Here is an 18,467-nt window from a genome sequence, read left to right as displayed (position 1 = left end):
TGCTTTTCAGTCGTGTGATTATCTGATTGTGATTGTGCATGAGCTGGACCTGCCCCAACATGTCCTGGAAGGCTTCATCACGGCGTTGCTTTGCGCCGAGCGGCTGCACCGCGACGCGTGGTGGAGCAGCTTCTCTTTCCATGACAAAAACTCCTGTAACAGTGCCATTCATTTTTAAACTGGACGCTGTCTTGATCCGGTATGTCATCTGACTAGCACAGGAATTGTGAAAAGATGTGGACATCAGCACTTTTCTGGCACATTCCACCGTTACAGGAGTTTTTTTCATGGAAAGAAAAGCAGAGGGACGCGCCACGGAGCCGTTCATTACGCGTGACAAAACCACCTCGGTGTTGGTCTCTCAGGACAGCTTTCAGGTGGATTTCAGACGGATTCCGGTTGCTTTCCAGTCGTGTGAATATCCAATTGTGATTGTGTATGAGCTGGACATGCCAGAACATGTCCCGTGAGGCTTCATCATGGCGTTGCTTTGCGCCGAGCGGCTGCACTGCGACGCGCGGAACTCCTCCGCACGTCTGTCTTAATGTGCCGAAAAAGTGCTGATGTCCACGTCTTTTCACAATTCCTGTGCTAGTCAGATGACAACACTGAGGTGGTTTGTGCCGCGTCCCTCCGCTTCTTTTTCCATGAAAAAACTCCTGTAACGGTGGAATGTGCCGATAAAGTGCTGTTGTCCACATCTTCTGCCTTTTTGTGAAAGTCAGACGAGGTCCCGGATCAACAAAGCTTTCACGTTGGAAATGATCTGGTTGATCCAGCGGGGTGTCAGCCTGTCGATTAATTTTTCGAATGGTGTCCACCTGGAGGTCTCCCACAGTTTCTGGAAAAAAATTGATGCAGCAAAGCTCCAAATCATTCATTTATTCACAATAAAAAATAGACGAGAGGGGTGGACCACACCTCACTCCAAGCCTGCTCACAGGCAAATGACGCAACCGACAGGCACGAAAAAACTCACGCATGCGCACGAGGGTTCAAGCTTGTCTGACGCAATCACACGTGATTCAAATCCATATGGTTTTTGAAAAAAATAATAAGGTCGGATTCTTTTCTAACAGACCTTGTATATATTTTAAACAGTACAAGATTTCAAACATGAAGAAAACAAACACACACGTATCATATTCATGTCTGATTTATTATCCCCAGTATAACGACCTTGTTGACTGTGCTGTCTGAGAAAATCCTTGTGTCTTCTTCTGTCCAGCACATAAATCCAGATTAAAGGACAGAAAACTGAAGATGCAAACATGCTTTAGGGAGGAGTGCTGTTGTTGTAAATGTCTGCTTGGGGATGGAAAAGACGTTCATCTGTGTTGAAAATTAAAGGTATAGGATAAGGATGAGGCCTGTCCTCACATGTTCTCTGCCAGTCGTTTGCTGTGTCAAAGCCATACTGATTTCTAATCTCATATTCAGATCAAACAAGCAAAAAACAAAAACAACAACAAAAACCCTTCATCAGAGGACCGGGATCAACAAGAAACAAAACTGGTAACATCTCACCTCCCACATCTATTATACATTCATTATTTATATCCTGATTATATTCCAGGATTTGTTCGAAGCTGTGCTTCAAACAAACTGATGTTATCACTAAGTAACATTGTGTGATTTTCTTATTCCAGGCTGAGGAGATTATCAAATAGTTTTGAGTGCCAGTTCCCGATTAGCGATTCGCTAGCAATGCACATAAGAGAAAAATCAAACGTTTAAAAAGAACACCCCCCCCCCCCCCAACACACAACATCCAACTAGACTGAAAAAAAAAAAAGCAGAAGTTGCCCACAAGGCAAAGTATCTTCCAACACTTCTCCATGTCAAAAATATCTCCATTTCCAGTGCAACTTGCTGATCGTCATCCAACTGCAGAGCAAACCTCTAGGCTGGCATCTAGGCCCGCTCAACGCTAACAAGGTGCTGTGCAACCAGTGCCCAGGCCAACCACTACCAAATACTCATTTGGCTTCAAATGGATGATTATATTTTAAGTCCACATATCACACGTATCTCTAACTATTAAGAGAATTATGGCAGGGTTAAGCGAATACTGCTTAAACCGATTTTCTTCAAACTGTGAAATCATGGGGCATGGGCCAAAGAAGAATCTATTAACTTTTTGAGTGGCTCCAGGAATTTTTTTTTAAATCAACATTGCAATACAGTGACCCTTTTAGCATTTGTGTGAATTTATCAAGACATAATTCACAAAAAAGTGGCATATGCAGAGTACTAAGATGCCGATTTTTCCCCCAGAGAAATTTGTGTATTCCATCGAGAAAATCATTAAAATGTTGAAAATGGCCAAATAATTCCTGGATCCACCCCCATAATTAGATCGGCTCCAAAAGTTAACAGTTTATTCCTGAGCTCATACCTCACCCTTTGCCCAAGTTTCAAAAAAATTGGTTTAGTTTTTTTGTTGTTGTTTTGACATAAACCTGCAAGCAAACAAACAGAACAAACAGCACCAAAAACATTGCCTCCTTATGGAAGCAACTGTTAAGAATAATAAATAATCTGCTAATCTTTCATCAGTTACAATCATCATACCAAATGTACCTTTGCAGGAAAAGCAGGCCAAAATGCGATTCTCTCTGGTTTCACAAATACAATTCCAGCTTCCAACACTAATCTAAGCAAAGCCACAGTAGCAACAATTCAACATAGGTCCAATTATAAGACATCAATGTAAATCGGTGGTGTCCAAAGTATTCCGAAAGGGCAGAGAGGGTGCAGGTTTTCTTTGCAGCCACTGACTCCAGCAGGTGATTTCACTGATGAACTCATCTCTTCTGTCATAGTGATGTTAATCAGTGAAATCATCTGTTGGAGTCAGTGGCTGCAAAGAAAATCTGCACCCTCTCGGCTCTTTCTGGAATAGTTTGGACACCACTGATAAATAGAAAGAAGAGAGGAAAAAAGTAAGACCACCATTCCACTGGAAATAAAGAAAAATAAAACTGGAGTGGAAACAGTTGCTTACATCTTTTCCCTGTGAAAACAATCCATTATAGTGTTGTGTGTGTGTGTGTGCAGATAAAACCTGCAGTAACTGTCCTGAGTGGAAGGCACTGAACAAACTGAAGGAAGGTGATGAAGTTTTTTGTCACATTATCCAGGTTCATACATGTAACATCATGCGGTGGGTCTGAATGCACGAGGTCTGCCATCAAGACAAGAAGGCGAGCTCTCGCTCTCTTTTCCCAATTCACACGTACATGTCAGCCGTCTGTTAAGACTTTAATGGAGCACAAGTTAGTGAGAAGCAAGCTGCAAGATGGTTATGAGACTGCAATCAATCAGTAGCAAGGGAGACAACCAGTAGTGTGCAGCCAGGTTAAGAACAAACAGATGCAAATCTCCTTTGTTTGTTTTTTTAATCCAGTGGTAGCTCTCTGGGTTGCAGCAGCAGAAGGGGACCTTAAGCATCTGGTTAGTAAAGCTACAGTACATTGTGTTTGCCCTGTGCACCTTATACAACATACAAAAGCTGATCAGAGGTCCAGCTCAGAGTGCGGAGGATAACTCGAGTGGCACAACATGACAGCATTGGTACAGCGCAATAATAAAAGAAATCTTATGTTAAGTGCAGCAAAGCGCATACAACTTCAATGTTATCCAAGATCTACACATTGACATTCTTATCAATCAAATTAGTTTAACCATTAATTTGACAAAATATATATGTATATATAAAGCACCCATTATAGAAGTGGCAGATTAAATTTTGTTTGGAATCTATTTTCATCATTTAAATAGGCAGCTGTAATTATTCTTAAAAGACAATGTATGGATTGCTAACACTGAAATGAAAATGACAATGAGACAAGTCCAAAAATCAAAAACTGCACAAGATGAAGAAATTTGTAACATATATATCTCTTTTTTTCAAAAAGCAAACAAACGAACAACAAAAAAAAAACTGCCAACCATAAAAAGATTGAAGGCCGCAGAATTATTTTTTCTTTGCTTGTGAAAGTGGTTGGTTTAAAAGAAGGCAAACTTAATAGTGCAATAGGAAAGGGTGTAAGTGGGTGAGTTGGTGGTGCACGTGTGACACAGTGAGGTACACAGAGAGAAGAGTAGACCTTGTCTTATAGGCAACAGCCCAGCCAACTAGCTGGCATTTACGGCAAAATATTCACCTCAGACCCGTCGGGTATCCAGATCACCTCCCATTCAAAAACAGACACAGGCTGTTTCTTGCAGTGAGGTGCACCCGTCCCACCTGCAAAACCTCCAAATTTTTCCCCTTAAAATGGAGATCAGTCTAAGATGAGAATTAATAACATATAGCGCAATACCACCTGTGTATGCCTTTCACTTTGAGGACTGGCACTTATTTCATCTATCTTTGATTGCTTGAGATGTCCACCTCTCAAGGTGCATCACTTATTTGCGTCCATTGCACACCGACGGCATGCTTCTATGTGGTCTGTGAGTCACGAGAGTCTCCGTCAGGATTGAGGGCAGCCGGTCGGCCTTGAGCTAAAATGCTGGCCGAGGCCACCTGCAAATGAGAGGCTTCGCTGACTAAGTTCTCATATTCGCTACTGTCCTCATCTTCATCATCTTCGTCGTCATCATCTTCCTGCCCTGCAGCTTGCCGGTCTAAGGAGTCAGAGCTTGAACCATCCCCATTGCCAAGGTACGGGGTGCTCAGAGTGGTAACGAGATTAGAGCTTGCTCCGAGGCCCAGCCCCAGCCCCATTCCCAATAAGCCAGGGGTAGGGTGACCCGGAGAACCCACAGCTTGGGGTCGGGGCAATAGAGCGGCGCTGGTAGGAGGTGAAGAGGAGGCTGATAGTACAGAGTCATCTTGGGATAAAAGATCAGTATACAAAGGTGGGTTAGGTGAGGTACTAGGTCGCTCTGGAGCCGAAGGCGAATGGAACGCTATCCTCGACAAAAGGGAAATTTCAGCAAGTTCTGTGTTCTCCTCTGGAGCAGAATGGGAGTCTGAATTTTGAGCCTCACGAAGCCCTGTGGAACAGAGAGATGTTAAAAGGTTAAAAAAAAAAAAGGTCACTGGTGCAAAATGAAAACTGAATAAATTATTTAACAAAATCATAGCACACGGAAATCTGAGTGTATCAAGTCTGACTGGTTCACAAATCAAATATTTACAAATAGGCTCAGAGAGAGTGGAAGCGTGTCACAAAGACAGATTATTAAAATACTGAGAAAGCTCATCTGAACAGGGTTTTCTGTTTGAACATATAACCTCAAACATACGTACTTCTCTCCTCTTCTGCTGTCTTGCGCTTCCTGAGGGCAATTTGCTGCTTGAGTTTGTTGAGATCCTCTTGAATTTTTTCCTTCATGCGTTCACTTTGTTCCACCTCCCCACACACAGCCTAAGAAGGGCAAAAGTGAAAAAGAAAAAGGATGAAAAAAATATATAACAGTTGATTCTAAGCCCCCATGACACACACACACACACACACACACACACACACACACACACACACACACACACACACACACACACACACACACACACACACACACACACACACACACACACACACACTTGCCTGCACTTTATCTTGCAGTGCACTGTAGACTTGGAATATTGTTCGGATATCCTTCATGACACCATCTTTGTCAAAGAATTCTGACCTGGAGAAACATTTAAATACACTGTTTAAGTGGACACATTCGTGACACAGACTGTTATTGAAGATTAAACATTAAATTGGATGGGATGCAAAGTGGTCAAACAGTGGATGTCTTCTATATCAAATTTTTCAAGCTGTCAACCATATAATTCCAACAGTTGGGCTAACAGTAGAAATAAAATTACTGTATTTTCCGGAAAATAAGTCACACTCTTAAATATTTTATTTGTTTGGCTGGTCCTGTGACTTATGAAGTGACATATGTAAAACAATACTGCATTATCTTCTATGGACAGGAAATAGCACAGTCTACACATGTAACAACCAAAAACTGCTCCTGTATATGGATCTGAACTAATCCACACAGTGGAGAAGGTAGTGGTAACGCACATTAAGCTGGATGTCAATTGCTATAAAACAATAACAAGAATATCTGAATGCGGAGGAAATGCTGGGTCTCAGACAAAAAGCAAAATTAATAAATCTAGCTCACAAACTAAAAGACCATGCTTTTGAATAAAGAGAGGTAATAACCTTCATACTATTTCGCATTCAAATTGTTTGCACTTTGTTGGAAAGCCAGAACTGCAAGTGATGAGCAGCACTAGGCTAAAGTAAGGATAATTATCACACTACTTATTATCATCATACAGTCATTTTAAAAGTTTATTTACATTTTAGTGTAGCAAATGTGCACATTTAGCTCTGCATTGACATTTGTGTCAATGTTTGTTTAGTGGCAACAAGAAGCAGTTTACTCAAGTTTTTTGACACTTATGATAATATTAATCAGCCCATTAGCTACTGCTTGCTAATGTGGTGAATACTTTATTCATAAAGCACAGGTTAAATTAATTTTGCTTCTTGTTGCACTTATAGATCAATATGGCCAACATGTTTTTTGACCTCTTCGTGACACATTTTTAGACAAATGCAACTAATACTCCAGTGTAACACACAGCACAGAAAATATGGTACAGCAACCCAATCCAAAGCTGAAAATACATTAACTTTCCCACTATAGTGGGTCACATGTATGTGGATCATCACTTACAGTACCTAGTCTGAAATGAGACTGAAGAAAGTAAAACCTTACCCATGCTCTTTGATAACTCTGGCATAGTTAAGTGAGGTGTTGGGCACCGAAGAGACTTTATATTCCTGCTGGCTTGTGTTGCCCAGGTTTGGGATGGTAAGGGTGATCCTCTGATTGTACCTACTGAATGAAGATGAGCACTTAGCACCAAATCCTGAAGATTCACATGCTACATGTTTCATATTGAGCATTTTGAATGTAGTACCACAATAAATACATGTATAACATTATTTCATATACATAGGGTGGTCACAAAATGGAATTATTTTTGCTTTCAAACCCCTTGTCCTGAAATTAGGGCACAATGTGTAACTAATTTCACTGACTTTAGACCATCAAACATCTATGGGAAACAAAATCACACATCATTTCTGGTATGAAATAGTTTCTTGTTACACAAATGAGCTGCCTGTATTTGTTTGCACAGGCTGGATCACATGGTTCAGTGTGTGTGTGATATGCACACGAGCAGTCATTACTTGCGGTTTGGTCTGAAGAGAACATATTCAAGTGCATGGGTGGAGCTGTTGGCTGTGGAGATGAAGCTGAAAAGAAGGAAGATGAGGTCGGGCACACCAAGTAGCTGAGTCAGCTGTTTGTGGATGATCTGTTCCCTGAATGACATCTGCTGCTGGGTGTTCCTCCGGAACCGGTACCAACCGATGACATTCTAAGTGGCAGAGGACACAAATATGTGTTTTCTTTTATCAAGATTACACTACTGGGAGAAGGCGGCACCAAACCTGAAGGTATGGTCACATTAGCTACAAGTGACAGCAAGCGACGGCGGCAAAGCAGTGACTTGTCATTCATTTTCAATGAGAGTGGGCGTTTTACAGCAGTGACAGACAATGGTCGCTTTGCTGCCAGCAAGGTGGGGCCAAAATAGACCTGAAGTCTATTTTCTGCAAATACTGAGTGACATGATACAGTGACTGCTGATCAGAGTAATATCAGCTGGTTGTTCGCTCAAACAAATTCATCCAAGTTGGCAGAAAATGCTCTGAAACAGCTGCGTTTCTGTAAAAATCTAATACGGTTCTCCCATATTTTGCAAAAGTTAGCGAGAAATAAACACTTCTAAATGCAATAAAGCTGTTATTGTAACCAGATAACACCTCCGAAGTGATTCACAAGACAGCTTATAGAGATGTAGCATAGATGTTCTAACCCTAAAACCAGGAATGCCCATCAAGCGACAACGCCAACTGGTTATCTCCGTCGTTTGTAGCTAATGTGACCGTAGCACAGCAGTTATACACAAGATGAAAATTTGGATTTAAAATCTGTCAAAAATCACTATGATCCCTGTGGAAATGCTTTAACACTTTATGAAACAAAAACTTTGTCATTTTGCTCTACACACCATACTAAAATCATAACAGATCTGTAGACCTGTTCAAAATGTCAAATGTTACAAAATCTTTTGGGCCACATGTTGTTCTTGTTCCACTAATAAAAAAGAAGATCTGTGCCAAATTTTATTGTAATCGGACATTGCTTAGGGGTCCCCCACAAAGCAACAATTTTCCCCAATCAAGCAATGTAGTAATCCAGTAATTCCAGTAATGTTCTCCTCTGGGTGACCAATCAACCACCACTTTTTGTGATTAGAAGCCATCACATGTGGCTGTAAAAGAAAAATAATGCCATCAGAGTCTTCAGAGTCTCCTGTTAGGGTGACATTGCCTTGCCAGCAGAGGGAGAGGAAAATATGTCACTCTGGGGGACCTCTAAATCTTATCTGATTGAGTTCAAATTTGGTCTGCACCTATAAAACCACAAGTGGAACAAAAACATGTGGCCCAAAGTCTGTCACAACTTTTATTTTTTCACCATATAACATGAACAACCCTACAGATCTGCTTCTACCAAGTCTCTCGCACACCCACATGTTCTGTCTCTGTTGGGGAGGACTAGGATTTTTTTCCTTAAAGTAGCCAATATCACGGATATTAGACAATTTGATCAGTGGTGATTTCATGGAACTGCACAGGTTTTACGGAATATAAGACCTCTGTAGGGTATTATTAGTTTAACAATATTTCCTGAATCACTACTAACAGATTTATTTTACAATCATTTCTTGGTACACAAGAAGTGGCAAAAAAAATTCAACTTTAGCTGTGAGGTACTAAGGTGGGAATCTCAGATGTTTATTTACCTGCATTTATTTTTAAAACAAGATATGAGCAGAAAATTAAGTTAAACTCTAGCACAAAAATCCAAGACAAGACCAGTGTTATGACAAATCAATTTATCCTTAATTAAAAATAAAAATAACCCACTCACTTTTCGCTTATCTTTAAGAATGGTGTTAAGATTTTCCTCATTGACTTTGCCTGCGTAGTCATAAAAGCTGGTGAGAGAAGGAAAAGCACATAGATACAGAAATCATCAAGCTGTAGCTGTTTCCCCCAGTATTCTTGTCAGCTAGAGCCACCTACACTACAAAAAACCATGTTCAGAAAAAATTTGGTAAGAAGAATTAATATCGAAGTGACCTACAAATAAGCTACCAGGCATGTGATACTTTACACAATGCTGCATTTTAATCAGGGCAATGAAGAAGTAATACATTTGATATTTTACAGATTACATTAATGTCTCATTTGTAACAAACACAAAATTCAACAAATACTGAAAGCCAGCTTGTAACTTTATTCTCAATATCAATAGTGGACATTATACAGAAAAAAAAAATCTTGAAAATAATCACAACAATAATTACCCCCCAAAATAACCTTATATATACACTCAACAAAAATATAAATGCAACACTTTTGGTTTTGCTCCCATTTTGTATGAGATGAACTCAAAGATCTAAAAGCTTTTCCACATACACAATATCACCATTTCCCTCAAATATTGGTCACAAACCAGTCTAAATCTGTGATAGTGAGGACTTCTTTTATTGCCTTTTATTGTGGGCAGTCTAAGGCACACCTGTGCACTAATCATGGTGTCTAATCAGCATCTTGATATGAGGTGGGATGGATTATCTCAGCAAAGGAGAAGAGTTCATCTCATACAAAACGGGAGCAAAACCAAGTGTTGCGTTTATATTTTTGTTGAGTGTGTGTGTGTGTGTGTATATATATATATATATATATATATATATACACATACATACACACACACACACACACACACACACACACACACACACACACACACACACACACACACACACACACACACACACACACACACACACACACACACACACACACACACACACACACACACACACACAACCCCTGGCAATAATTATGGAATCACCGGCCTCGGAGGATGTTCATTCAGTTGTTTAATTTTGTAGAAAAAAAGCAGATCACAGACATGACACAAAACTAAAGTAATTTCAAATGACAACTTTCTGGCTTTAAGAAACACTATAAGAAATCAGGAAAAATAATTGTGGCAGTCAGTAACGGTTACTTTTTTAGACCATGCAGAGGGAAAGAAATATGGACTCACTCAATTCTGAGGAATAAATTAAGGAATCACCCTGTAAATTTTCATCCCCAAAACTAACACCTGCATCAAATCAGATCTGCTCATTAGTCTGCATCTAAAAAGGAGTGATCACACCTTGGAGAGCTGTTGCACCAAGTGGACTGACATGAATCATGGCTCCAACACGAGAGATGTCAATTGAAACAAAGGAGAGGATTATCAAATTCTTAAAAGAGGGTAAATCATCACGCAATGTTGCAAAAGATGTTGGTTGTTCACAGTCAGCTGTGTCTAAACTCTGGACCAAATACAAACAACATGGGAAGGCTGTTAAAGGCATATGTCTCAAAAATCGAAAATGCACAACAAAACAAATGAGGAACGAATGGGAGGAAACTGGAGTCAACGTCTGTGACCGAACTGTAAGAAACCACCTAAAGGAAATGGGATTTACATACAGAAAAGCTAAACGAAAGCCATCATTAACACCTAAACAGAAAAAAACAAGGTTACAATGGGCTAAGGAAAAGCAATCATGGACTGTGGATGACTGGATGAAAGTCATATTCAGTGATGAATCTCGAATCTGCATTGGGCAAGGTGATGATGCTGGAACTTTTGTTTGGTGCCGTTCCAATAAGATTTATAAAGATGACTGCCTGAAGAGAACATGTAAATTTCCACAGTCATTGATGATATGGGGCTGCATGTCAGGTAAAGGCACTGGGGAGATGGCTGTCATTACATCATCAATAAATGCACAAGTTTACATTGATATTTTGGACACTTTTCTTATCCCATCAATTGAAAGGATGTTTGGGGATGATGAAATCATTTTTCAAGATGATAATGCATCTTGCCATAGAGCAAAAACTGTGAAAACATTCCTTGCAAAAAGACACATAGGGTCAATGTCATGGCCTGCAAATAGTCCAGATCTTAATCCAATTGAAAATCTTTGGTGGAAGTTGAAGAAAATGGTCCATGACAAGGCTCCAACCTGCAAAGCTGATCTGGCAACAGCAAGCAGAGAAAGTTGGAGCCAGATTGATGAAGAGTACTGTTTGTCACTCATTAAGTCCATGCCTCAGAGACTGCAAGCTGTTATAAAAGCCAGAGGTGGTGCAACAAAATACTAATGATGTGTTGGAGCGTTCTTTTGTTTTTCATGATTCCATAATTTTTTCCTCAGAATTGAGTGATTCCATATTTTTTTCCCTCTGCTTGGTCTATAAAAGTAACCGTTACTGACTGCCACAATTTTTTTTCCTGATTTCTTATAGTGTTTCTTAAAGCCAGAAAGTTGCCATTTGAAATGACTTTAGTTTTGTGTCATGTCTGTGATCTGCTTTTTTTCTACAAAATTAAACAACTGAATGAACATCCTCCGAGGTCGGTGATTCCATAATTTTTGCCAGGGGTTGTATATATCCATCCATCTTCTACCGCTTAGTCCAATTAAGGGTCGCGGGGGGCTGGAGCCTATCCCAGCAGTCATAGGGCGTGAGGCGGGGTACACCCAGAACAGGACGCCAGTCTGTCGCAGGGCCACAAATAGACAAACAGACACACCCACACACACACCTAAGGACAATTTTTAAAGATTCCAATCCACCTAACCCGCATGTCTTTGGATGTGGGAGAAAACCAGAGCACCCGGAGGAAACCCACGCAAACACGGGGAGAACATGCAAACTCCACACAGAAAGGCCACGGGAATTGAACCCATGACCTTCTCGCTGTGAGGCAACAGTGCTAACCACTAAGCCACCGTGCTGCCCGGGTTGTGTGTGTACATATATATATATATATATATATATATACACACAAGGGTAGGCTGAAAAGTTCTAAGGCTCCCCATGAAGGAGTAATGCATTAACAGCATTATAGTGAGCCTTGGAACTTTTCACCCTACCCTCGTACACGCACACACACACACATATACTCAACAAAAATATAAACGCAACACTTTTGGTTTTGCTCCCATTTTGTATGAGATGAACTCAGAGATTTAAAACTTTTTCCACATACACAGTATCACCATTTCCCTCAAATATTGTTCACAAACCAGTTTAAATCTGTGATAGTGAGCACTTCTCCTTTGCTGAGGTAATCCATCCCACCTCACAGGTGTGCCATATCAAGATGTTGATTAGACACCATGATTAGTGCACAGGTGTGCCTTAGACTGCCCACAATAAAAGGCCACTCTGAAAGGTGCAGTTTTATCACACAGCACAATGCCACAGATGTCGCAAGATTTGAGGGAGAATGCAAATGGCATGCTGACAGCAGGAATGTCAACCAGAGCTGTTGCTCGTGTATTGAATGTTAATTTCTCTACCATAAGCCGTCTCCAAAGGCGTTTCAGAGAATTTGGCAGTACATCCAACCAGCCTCACAACCGCAGACCACGTGTAACCACACCAGCCCAGGACCTCCACATCCAGCATGTTCACCTCCAAGATCGTCTGAGACCAGCCACTCGGACAGCTGCTGAAACAATCGGTTTGCATAACCAAAGAATTTCTGCACAAACTGTCAGAAACCGTCTCAGGGAAGCTCATCTGCATGCTCGTCGTCCTCATAGGGGTATCGACCTGACTCCAGTTCGTCATCGTAACCGACTTGAGTGGGCAAATGCTCACATTCGCTGGCGTTTGGCACGTTGGAGATGTGTTCTCTTCAACTTTATGCGAAGGAGATGTGTTGCACTGCATGAGGCAAATGGTGGTCACACCAGATACTGACTGGTATCCCCCCAATAAAACAAAACTGCACCTTTCAGAGTGGCCTTTTATTGTGGACAGTCTAAGGCACACCTGTGCACTAATCATGGTGTCTAATCAGAATCTTGATATGGCACACCTGTGAGGTGGGATGGATTATCTCAGCAAAGGAGAAGTGCTCACTATCACAGATTTAGACTGGTTTATGAACAATATTTGAGGGAAATGGTGATATTGTGTATGTGGAAAAAGTTTTAGATCTTTGAGTTCATCTCATACAAAATGGGAGCAAAACCAAAAGTGTTGCGTTTATATTTTTGTTGAGTGTATATACACATATGTATGTATACATACATACACACACACACACAGTGGGGAAAATAAGTATTTGACCCCTGTCAGTTTTGCAGGTTTTCCCATCTACAAAGAATGGAGAGGTCTGTAATTTTTATCGTAGGTACACTTCAACTGTGAGAGACAGAATCTAAAAAAAAACAAAAAACCCCAAAACAAAACAAACAAAAAACAACAGAAAATTACATTGTATGATGTTTAAATAATTAATTTGCATTTTATTGCATAAAATAAGTATTTGACCCCCTACCAACCAGCAAGAATTCTGGCTCTCACAGACCTGTTAATTTTTCTTTAAGAAGTCCTATTGCACCTGTTTGAATTTGTTACCTGTATAAAAGACACCTGTTCACACACTCAATCAATCATACTCCAACCTGTCCACCATAGCCAAGACAAAAGAGCTGTCTTAGGACACCAGGGACAAAACTGTAGACCTGCACAAGGCTGGGATGGACTACAGGACAACAGGCAAGCAGCTTGGTAGAAGACAACTGTTATGATTATTTATTAGAAAGTGGAAGAAACACAAGATGACTGTCAATCTCCCTCTGTCTGGAATTCCATGCAAGATCTCACTTTGTGGGGTAAGGATGATTCTGAGAAAGCTTAGAACTACACAGGAGGACCTGGTCAATGACCTGAAGAGAGATGGGACCACAGTCACAAAGATTACATTAGTAACACATGATGCTGTCATGGTTTAAAATCCTGCAGGGCAGCAAGGTCCCCCTGCTCAAGCCAGAACATGTCCAGGGCCGCTTGAAGTTCACCAGTGATCATCTGGATGATCCAGAGGAGGCATCGGAGAAGGTCATGTGGTCAGATGAGACCAAAATAGAGCTTTTTGGAATCAACTCCCTTTACCATGTTTAGAGGATGAGAACAACCCCAAGAAAACCATCCCAACCATGAAGCATGGGGGTGGAAACATCATACTCTGGGGGTGCTCTTCTGCAAAGGGGACAGGACGACTGCACCGTATTGAAGGGAGGATGGATGGGGTCATGTATTGCGAGATTTTGGCAAACAACCTCCTTCCCTCAGTAAGAGCATTGAAGATGGGTCATGGCTGGGTCTTCAGCATGACAATGAGCCCAAACAAACAGCCAGGGCAACTAAGGAGGGGCTCTGTAAGAAGCATTTCAAGGTCCTGGAGTGGCTTGGCCAGTCTCCAGACCTGAACTCAATAGAAAATCTTTTGAGGGAGCTGAAACTCCAAACCTGAACGATTTGGAGAAGATCTGTATGGAGGAGTGGACCAAAATCCCCATTGCAGTGTGTGAAAACTTGGTCAAGAACTACAGGAAACATCTGACCTCTGTAATGGCAGACAAATGTTTCTGTACCAATTGTTAAGGTCTGTTTTTCTAGGGGGTCAAATACTTATTTCATGCAATAAAATGCAAATTAATTATTAAAAAATCATGCAATGTGATTTACTGGATTTATATATATATATATATATATATATATACATACACATATACACACACGAGGTCTGTTAGAAAAGTATTCGACCTTATTATTTTTTTAAAAAACCACATGGATTTGAATCACGTGTGATTGCGTCAGACAAGCTTGAACCCTCGTGCGCATGCGTGAGTTTTTTCATGCCTGTCGGTTGCGTCATTCGCCTGTGAGCAGGCTTTGACTGAGGTGTGGTCCACCCCTCTCGTCTATTTTTTATTGCGAATCAACGTCTGAATGATTTGGAGCTTTGCTGCATCAATTTTTTTCCAGAAACTGTGAGAGACCTCCAGGTGGACACCGTTCAAAAATTAATATGGTTTTCAGGGATGATTTTATGGGGATTAAACAGATTACGGGGTGTTACTGCCGCTTTGAGGGACAGCCCACAACTGCTGAGAGCGCGGCACGCTCCCAGTCCCCATCGACAGGCTGACACCCCGCTGGAACAACCAGATCATTTCCAACGTGAAAGCTTTGTTGATCTGGGACCTTGTCTGACTTTCACAAAAAGGCAGAGGATGTGGACATCAGCACTTTTTCCGGCACATTCCACTGTTACAGGAGTTTTTTTTCAAGGAAAGAAAAGCGGAGGGACGCGCCATGGCTTCGTTCATTACGCGGGACAAAACCACCTCGGTGTTGGTCTCTCAGGACAGCTTTCAGGTGGATTTCAGACGGATTCCGGTTGCTTTCCAGTCGTGTGAATATCCGATTGTGATTGTGCATGAGCTGGACATGCCAGAACATGTCCCGTGATGCTTCATCACGGCATTGCTTTGCGCCGAGCGGCTGCACCGCGACGCGCGGTGGAGCAGCTTCTGTTTCCATGACAAAAACTCCTGTAACAGTGAAATGTGCCGTTCATTTTTAAACTGGATGCTGTTTTGATCCAGTATGTCATCTGACTAGCACAGGAATTGTGAAAAGACGTGGACATCAGCACTTTTTCCGGCACATTCCACTGTTACAGGAGTTTTTTTCATGGAAAGAAAAGCGGAGGGATGCGCCACGGAGCCGTTCATTACGCGGGACAAAACCACCTCGGTGTTGGTCTCTCAGGACAGCTTTCAGGTGGATTTCAGATGGATTCCGGTTGCTTTCCAGTCGTGTGAATATCCGATTGTGATTGTGCATGAGCTGGACATGCCAGAACATGTCCCGTGAGGCTTCATTAACGGCGTTGCTTTGCGCCAAGCGGCTGCACCGCGACGTGCAGAACTCCTCCGCACGTATGTCTTAATGTGCCAGAAAAGTGCTGATGTCCATGTCTTTTCACAATTCCTGTGCTAGTCAGATGACATACCGGATCAAGACAGTGTCCAGTTTAAAAATGAACGGCACATTTCACTGTTACAAGAGTTTTTGTCATGGAAAGAGAAGCTGCTCCACCGCGCATCGCGGTGCAGCCGCTCGGCGCAAAGCAACGCCATGATGAAGTCTCACGGGACATGTTCTGGCATGTCCAGCTCATGCACAATCACAATCGGATATTCACACGACTGGAAAGCAACCGGAATCCGTCTGAAATCCACCTGAAAGCTGTCCTGTGAGACCAACACGGAGGTGGTTTTGTGCCGCGTAATGAACGGAGCCATGACGCGTCCCTCCGCTTTTCTTTCCATGAAAAAAAAAACTCCTGTAACGGTGGAATGTGCCGGAAAAAGTGCTGATGTCCACACCTTCTGCCTTTTTGTGAAAGTCAGACGAGGTCCCGGATCAACAAAGCTTTCACATTGGAAATGATCTGGTTGATCCAGCGGGGTGTCAGCCTGTCGATGGTGGCTGGGAGCGCGCCGCGCTCTCAGCAGTTGTGGGCAGTCCTTAAAGTGGCAGTAACACCCCATAATCTGTTTAATCCCCATAAAATTGTCCCTGAAAGCCATATTAATTTTTCGAACGGTGTCCACCTGGAGGTCTCTCACAGTTTCTGGAAAAAAGTTTCACTCAAAGCCTGCTCACAGGCGAATGACGCAACCGACAGGCATGAAAAAACTTACGCATGCGCACGAGGGTTCAAGCTTGTCTGACGCAATCACACGTGATTCAAATCCATATGGTTTTTTTAAAAAATAATAAGGTCGGATACTTTTCTAACAGACCTCATATATATATATATATATATATATATATATATATATATATATATATATATATATATATATATATATATATACACACACTGTATAGTGAACCTCACTAACTTACGCAAGTTGGGGTCCACAAAATCAAACCGCAAGTTATCTGAGTTAATGAGGTTGACCAAAAACATACAGTAGTCTTTATACAGTAGTCTAAACTTTCGGGGTCTACAAGTCAACCGTGAGTAAAGCCGAAACGTGAATTAACAGGGTTTACCTGTGTATATGTATGTGTGTGTGTGTGCGTGTGTGTGTCACAAAATGTTTCTTACCTAAACAACTGTGCACAAGGATCATGATTATGGATCTCTGTTGGAAACAAAATGCAGCAAATGTTTCAGTGATGTACCTTCAATGAAAAACAGCAAAACTAAACTTAGAATGCAGCAGCTTCTGTTCCTTATGTTATGCCCTTATAGTTTAAATGGTTTTTACCTTATAACTGACTTATCGCAACCATATAAAAAAAAGACCCACAGCACAAACCACATAGTGAAGCTTGCGGCTGACACAACTCTGGTGGGGCTCATCACCAAGGGCGATGAGAGTCACTACAGGGAAGAGGTCAGCCTTCTGACCACGTGGTGCAGAAACAACAACCTCCTGCTGAATGTCAGCAAGACGAAGGAGATTGTTGTTGACTTCCAGAAAGGTCACACCCAACACCTGCCACTGACCATCGAGGGTGCTGCTGTGGAGAGAGTGAGCAGCACCAAATTCCTGGGGGTGCACATCAGTGAGGACCTGTCCTGGACCACCAACACTGCATCACTGGCAAAGAAGGCCCAGCGGCGTCTCTACTTCCTGCGCAAACTCAAGCAGGCAAGTGCTCCACCAACTATCATGAGCACTTTCTACCATGGCACCATTGAGGGCATCCTTTTCAGCTGCATCACTGTGTGGGGTGGAAGCTGCACTGACTACAACAGGAAAGCCCTGCAGCGCATAGTGAATGAAGCTGGAAGGATCACTGGTGCCTCACTCCCCTCTCTGCAAGATATATACACCACCCACCTCACCCGCAAAGCAACCACAATTGTAGGCGATGCAAACCATCCCGCACACAACCTGTTTAGCACTCTGCCCTCCGGGAAGAGGTACAGGAGCCTCCGGTCGAGCACCACCAGACTCACAAAGAGCTTCATCCACCAGGCTGTGAGATTATTGAACTCTCTCCCCCCAGCTTCACCCAGGCTTTCAAGAAGCTAATATATATGTGTACATATGTATGTGTATGTATACGTATAATGTATGTACACACATATATATATATATATATATATATATATATATATACACACACATACACACACAGTAGTGTTCAGAATAATAGTAGTGCTATGTGACTAAAAAGATTAATCCAGGTTTTGAGTATATTTCTTATTGTTACATGGGAAACAAGGTACCAGTAGATTCAGTAGATTCTCACAAATCCAACAAGACCAAGCATTCATGATATGCACACTCTTAAGGCTATGAAACTGGGCTATTAGTAAAAAAAAACAAAAAAAGGAAAAAAGGGGGTGTTCACAATAATAGTAGCATCTGCTGTTGACGCTACAAACTCAAAACT

At 41.7% G+C, this 18,467-nt stretch overlaps 1 protein-coding gene across 1 annotated transcript in view; it reads right to left on the bottom strand.

The window, feature by feature from the left end:
• Window positions 1-3,110: 3,110 nt before the first annotated feature.
• The window catches only part of abraxas2 (abraxas 2, BRISC complex subunit), a 22,206-nt gene continuing 6,849 nt past the window's right edge, over window positions 3,111-18,467 (bottom strand). Inside the window, exons 3-9 of the mRNA XM_034184504.1 lie at window positions 17,167-17,203; window positions 9,034-9,100; window positions 7,221-7,411; window positions 6,742-6,864; window positions 5,562-5,646; window positions 5,264-5,381; window positions 3,111-5,007 (exon numbers count right to left, since the gene is read on the bottom strand). Coding sequence (XP_034040395.1) covers window positions 4,451-5,007; window positions 5,264-5,381; window positions 5,562-5,646; window positions 6,742-6,864; window positions 7,221-7,411; window positions 9,034-9,100; window positions 17,167-17,203 — 1,178 coding nt within the window. The 3' untranslated portion in view covers window positions 3,111-4,450. The remainder of the gene's footprint in view (window positions 5,008-5,263; window positions 5,382-5,561; window positions 5,647-6,741; window positions 6,865-7,220; window positions 7,412-9,033; window positions 9,101-17,166; window positions 17,204-18,467) is intronic.

Source organism: Thalassophryne amazonica, chromosome 13, assembly GCF_902500255.1.
Source record: "Thalassophryne amazonica chromosome 13, fThaAma1.1, whole genome shotgun sequence".
Lineage (NCBI taxonomy): Eukaryota > Metazoa > Chordata > Actinopteri > Batrachoidiformes > Batrachoididae > Thalassophryne > Thalassophryne amazonica.
Note: the sequence above shows the minus strand (reverse complement) of the source record. Positions and strands in the feature narration are given on the sequence as shown.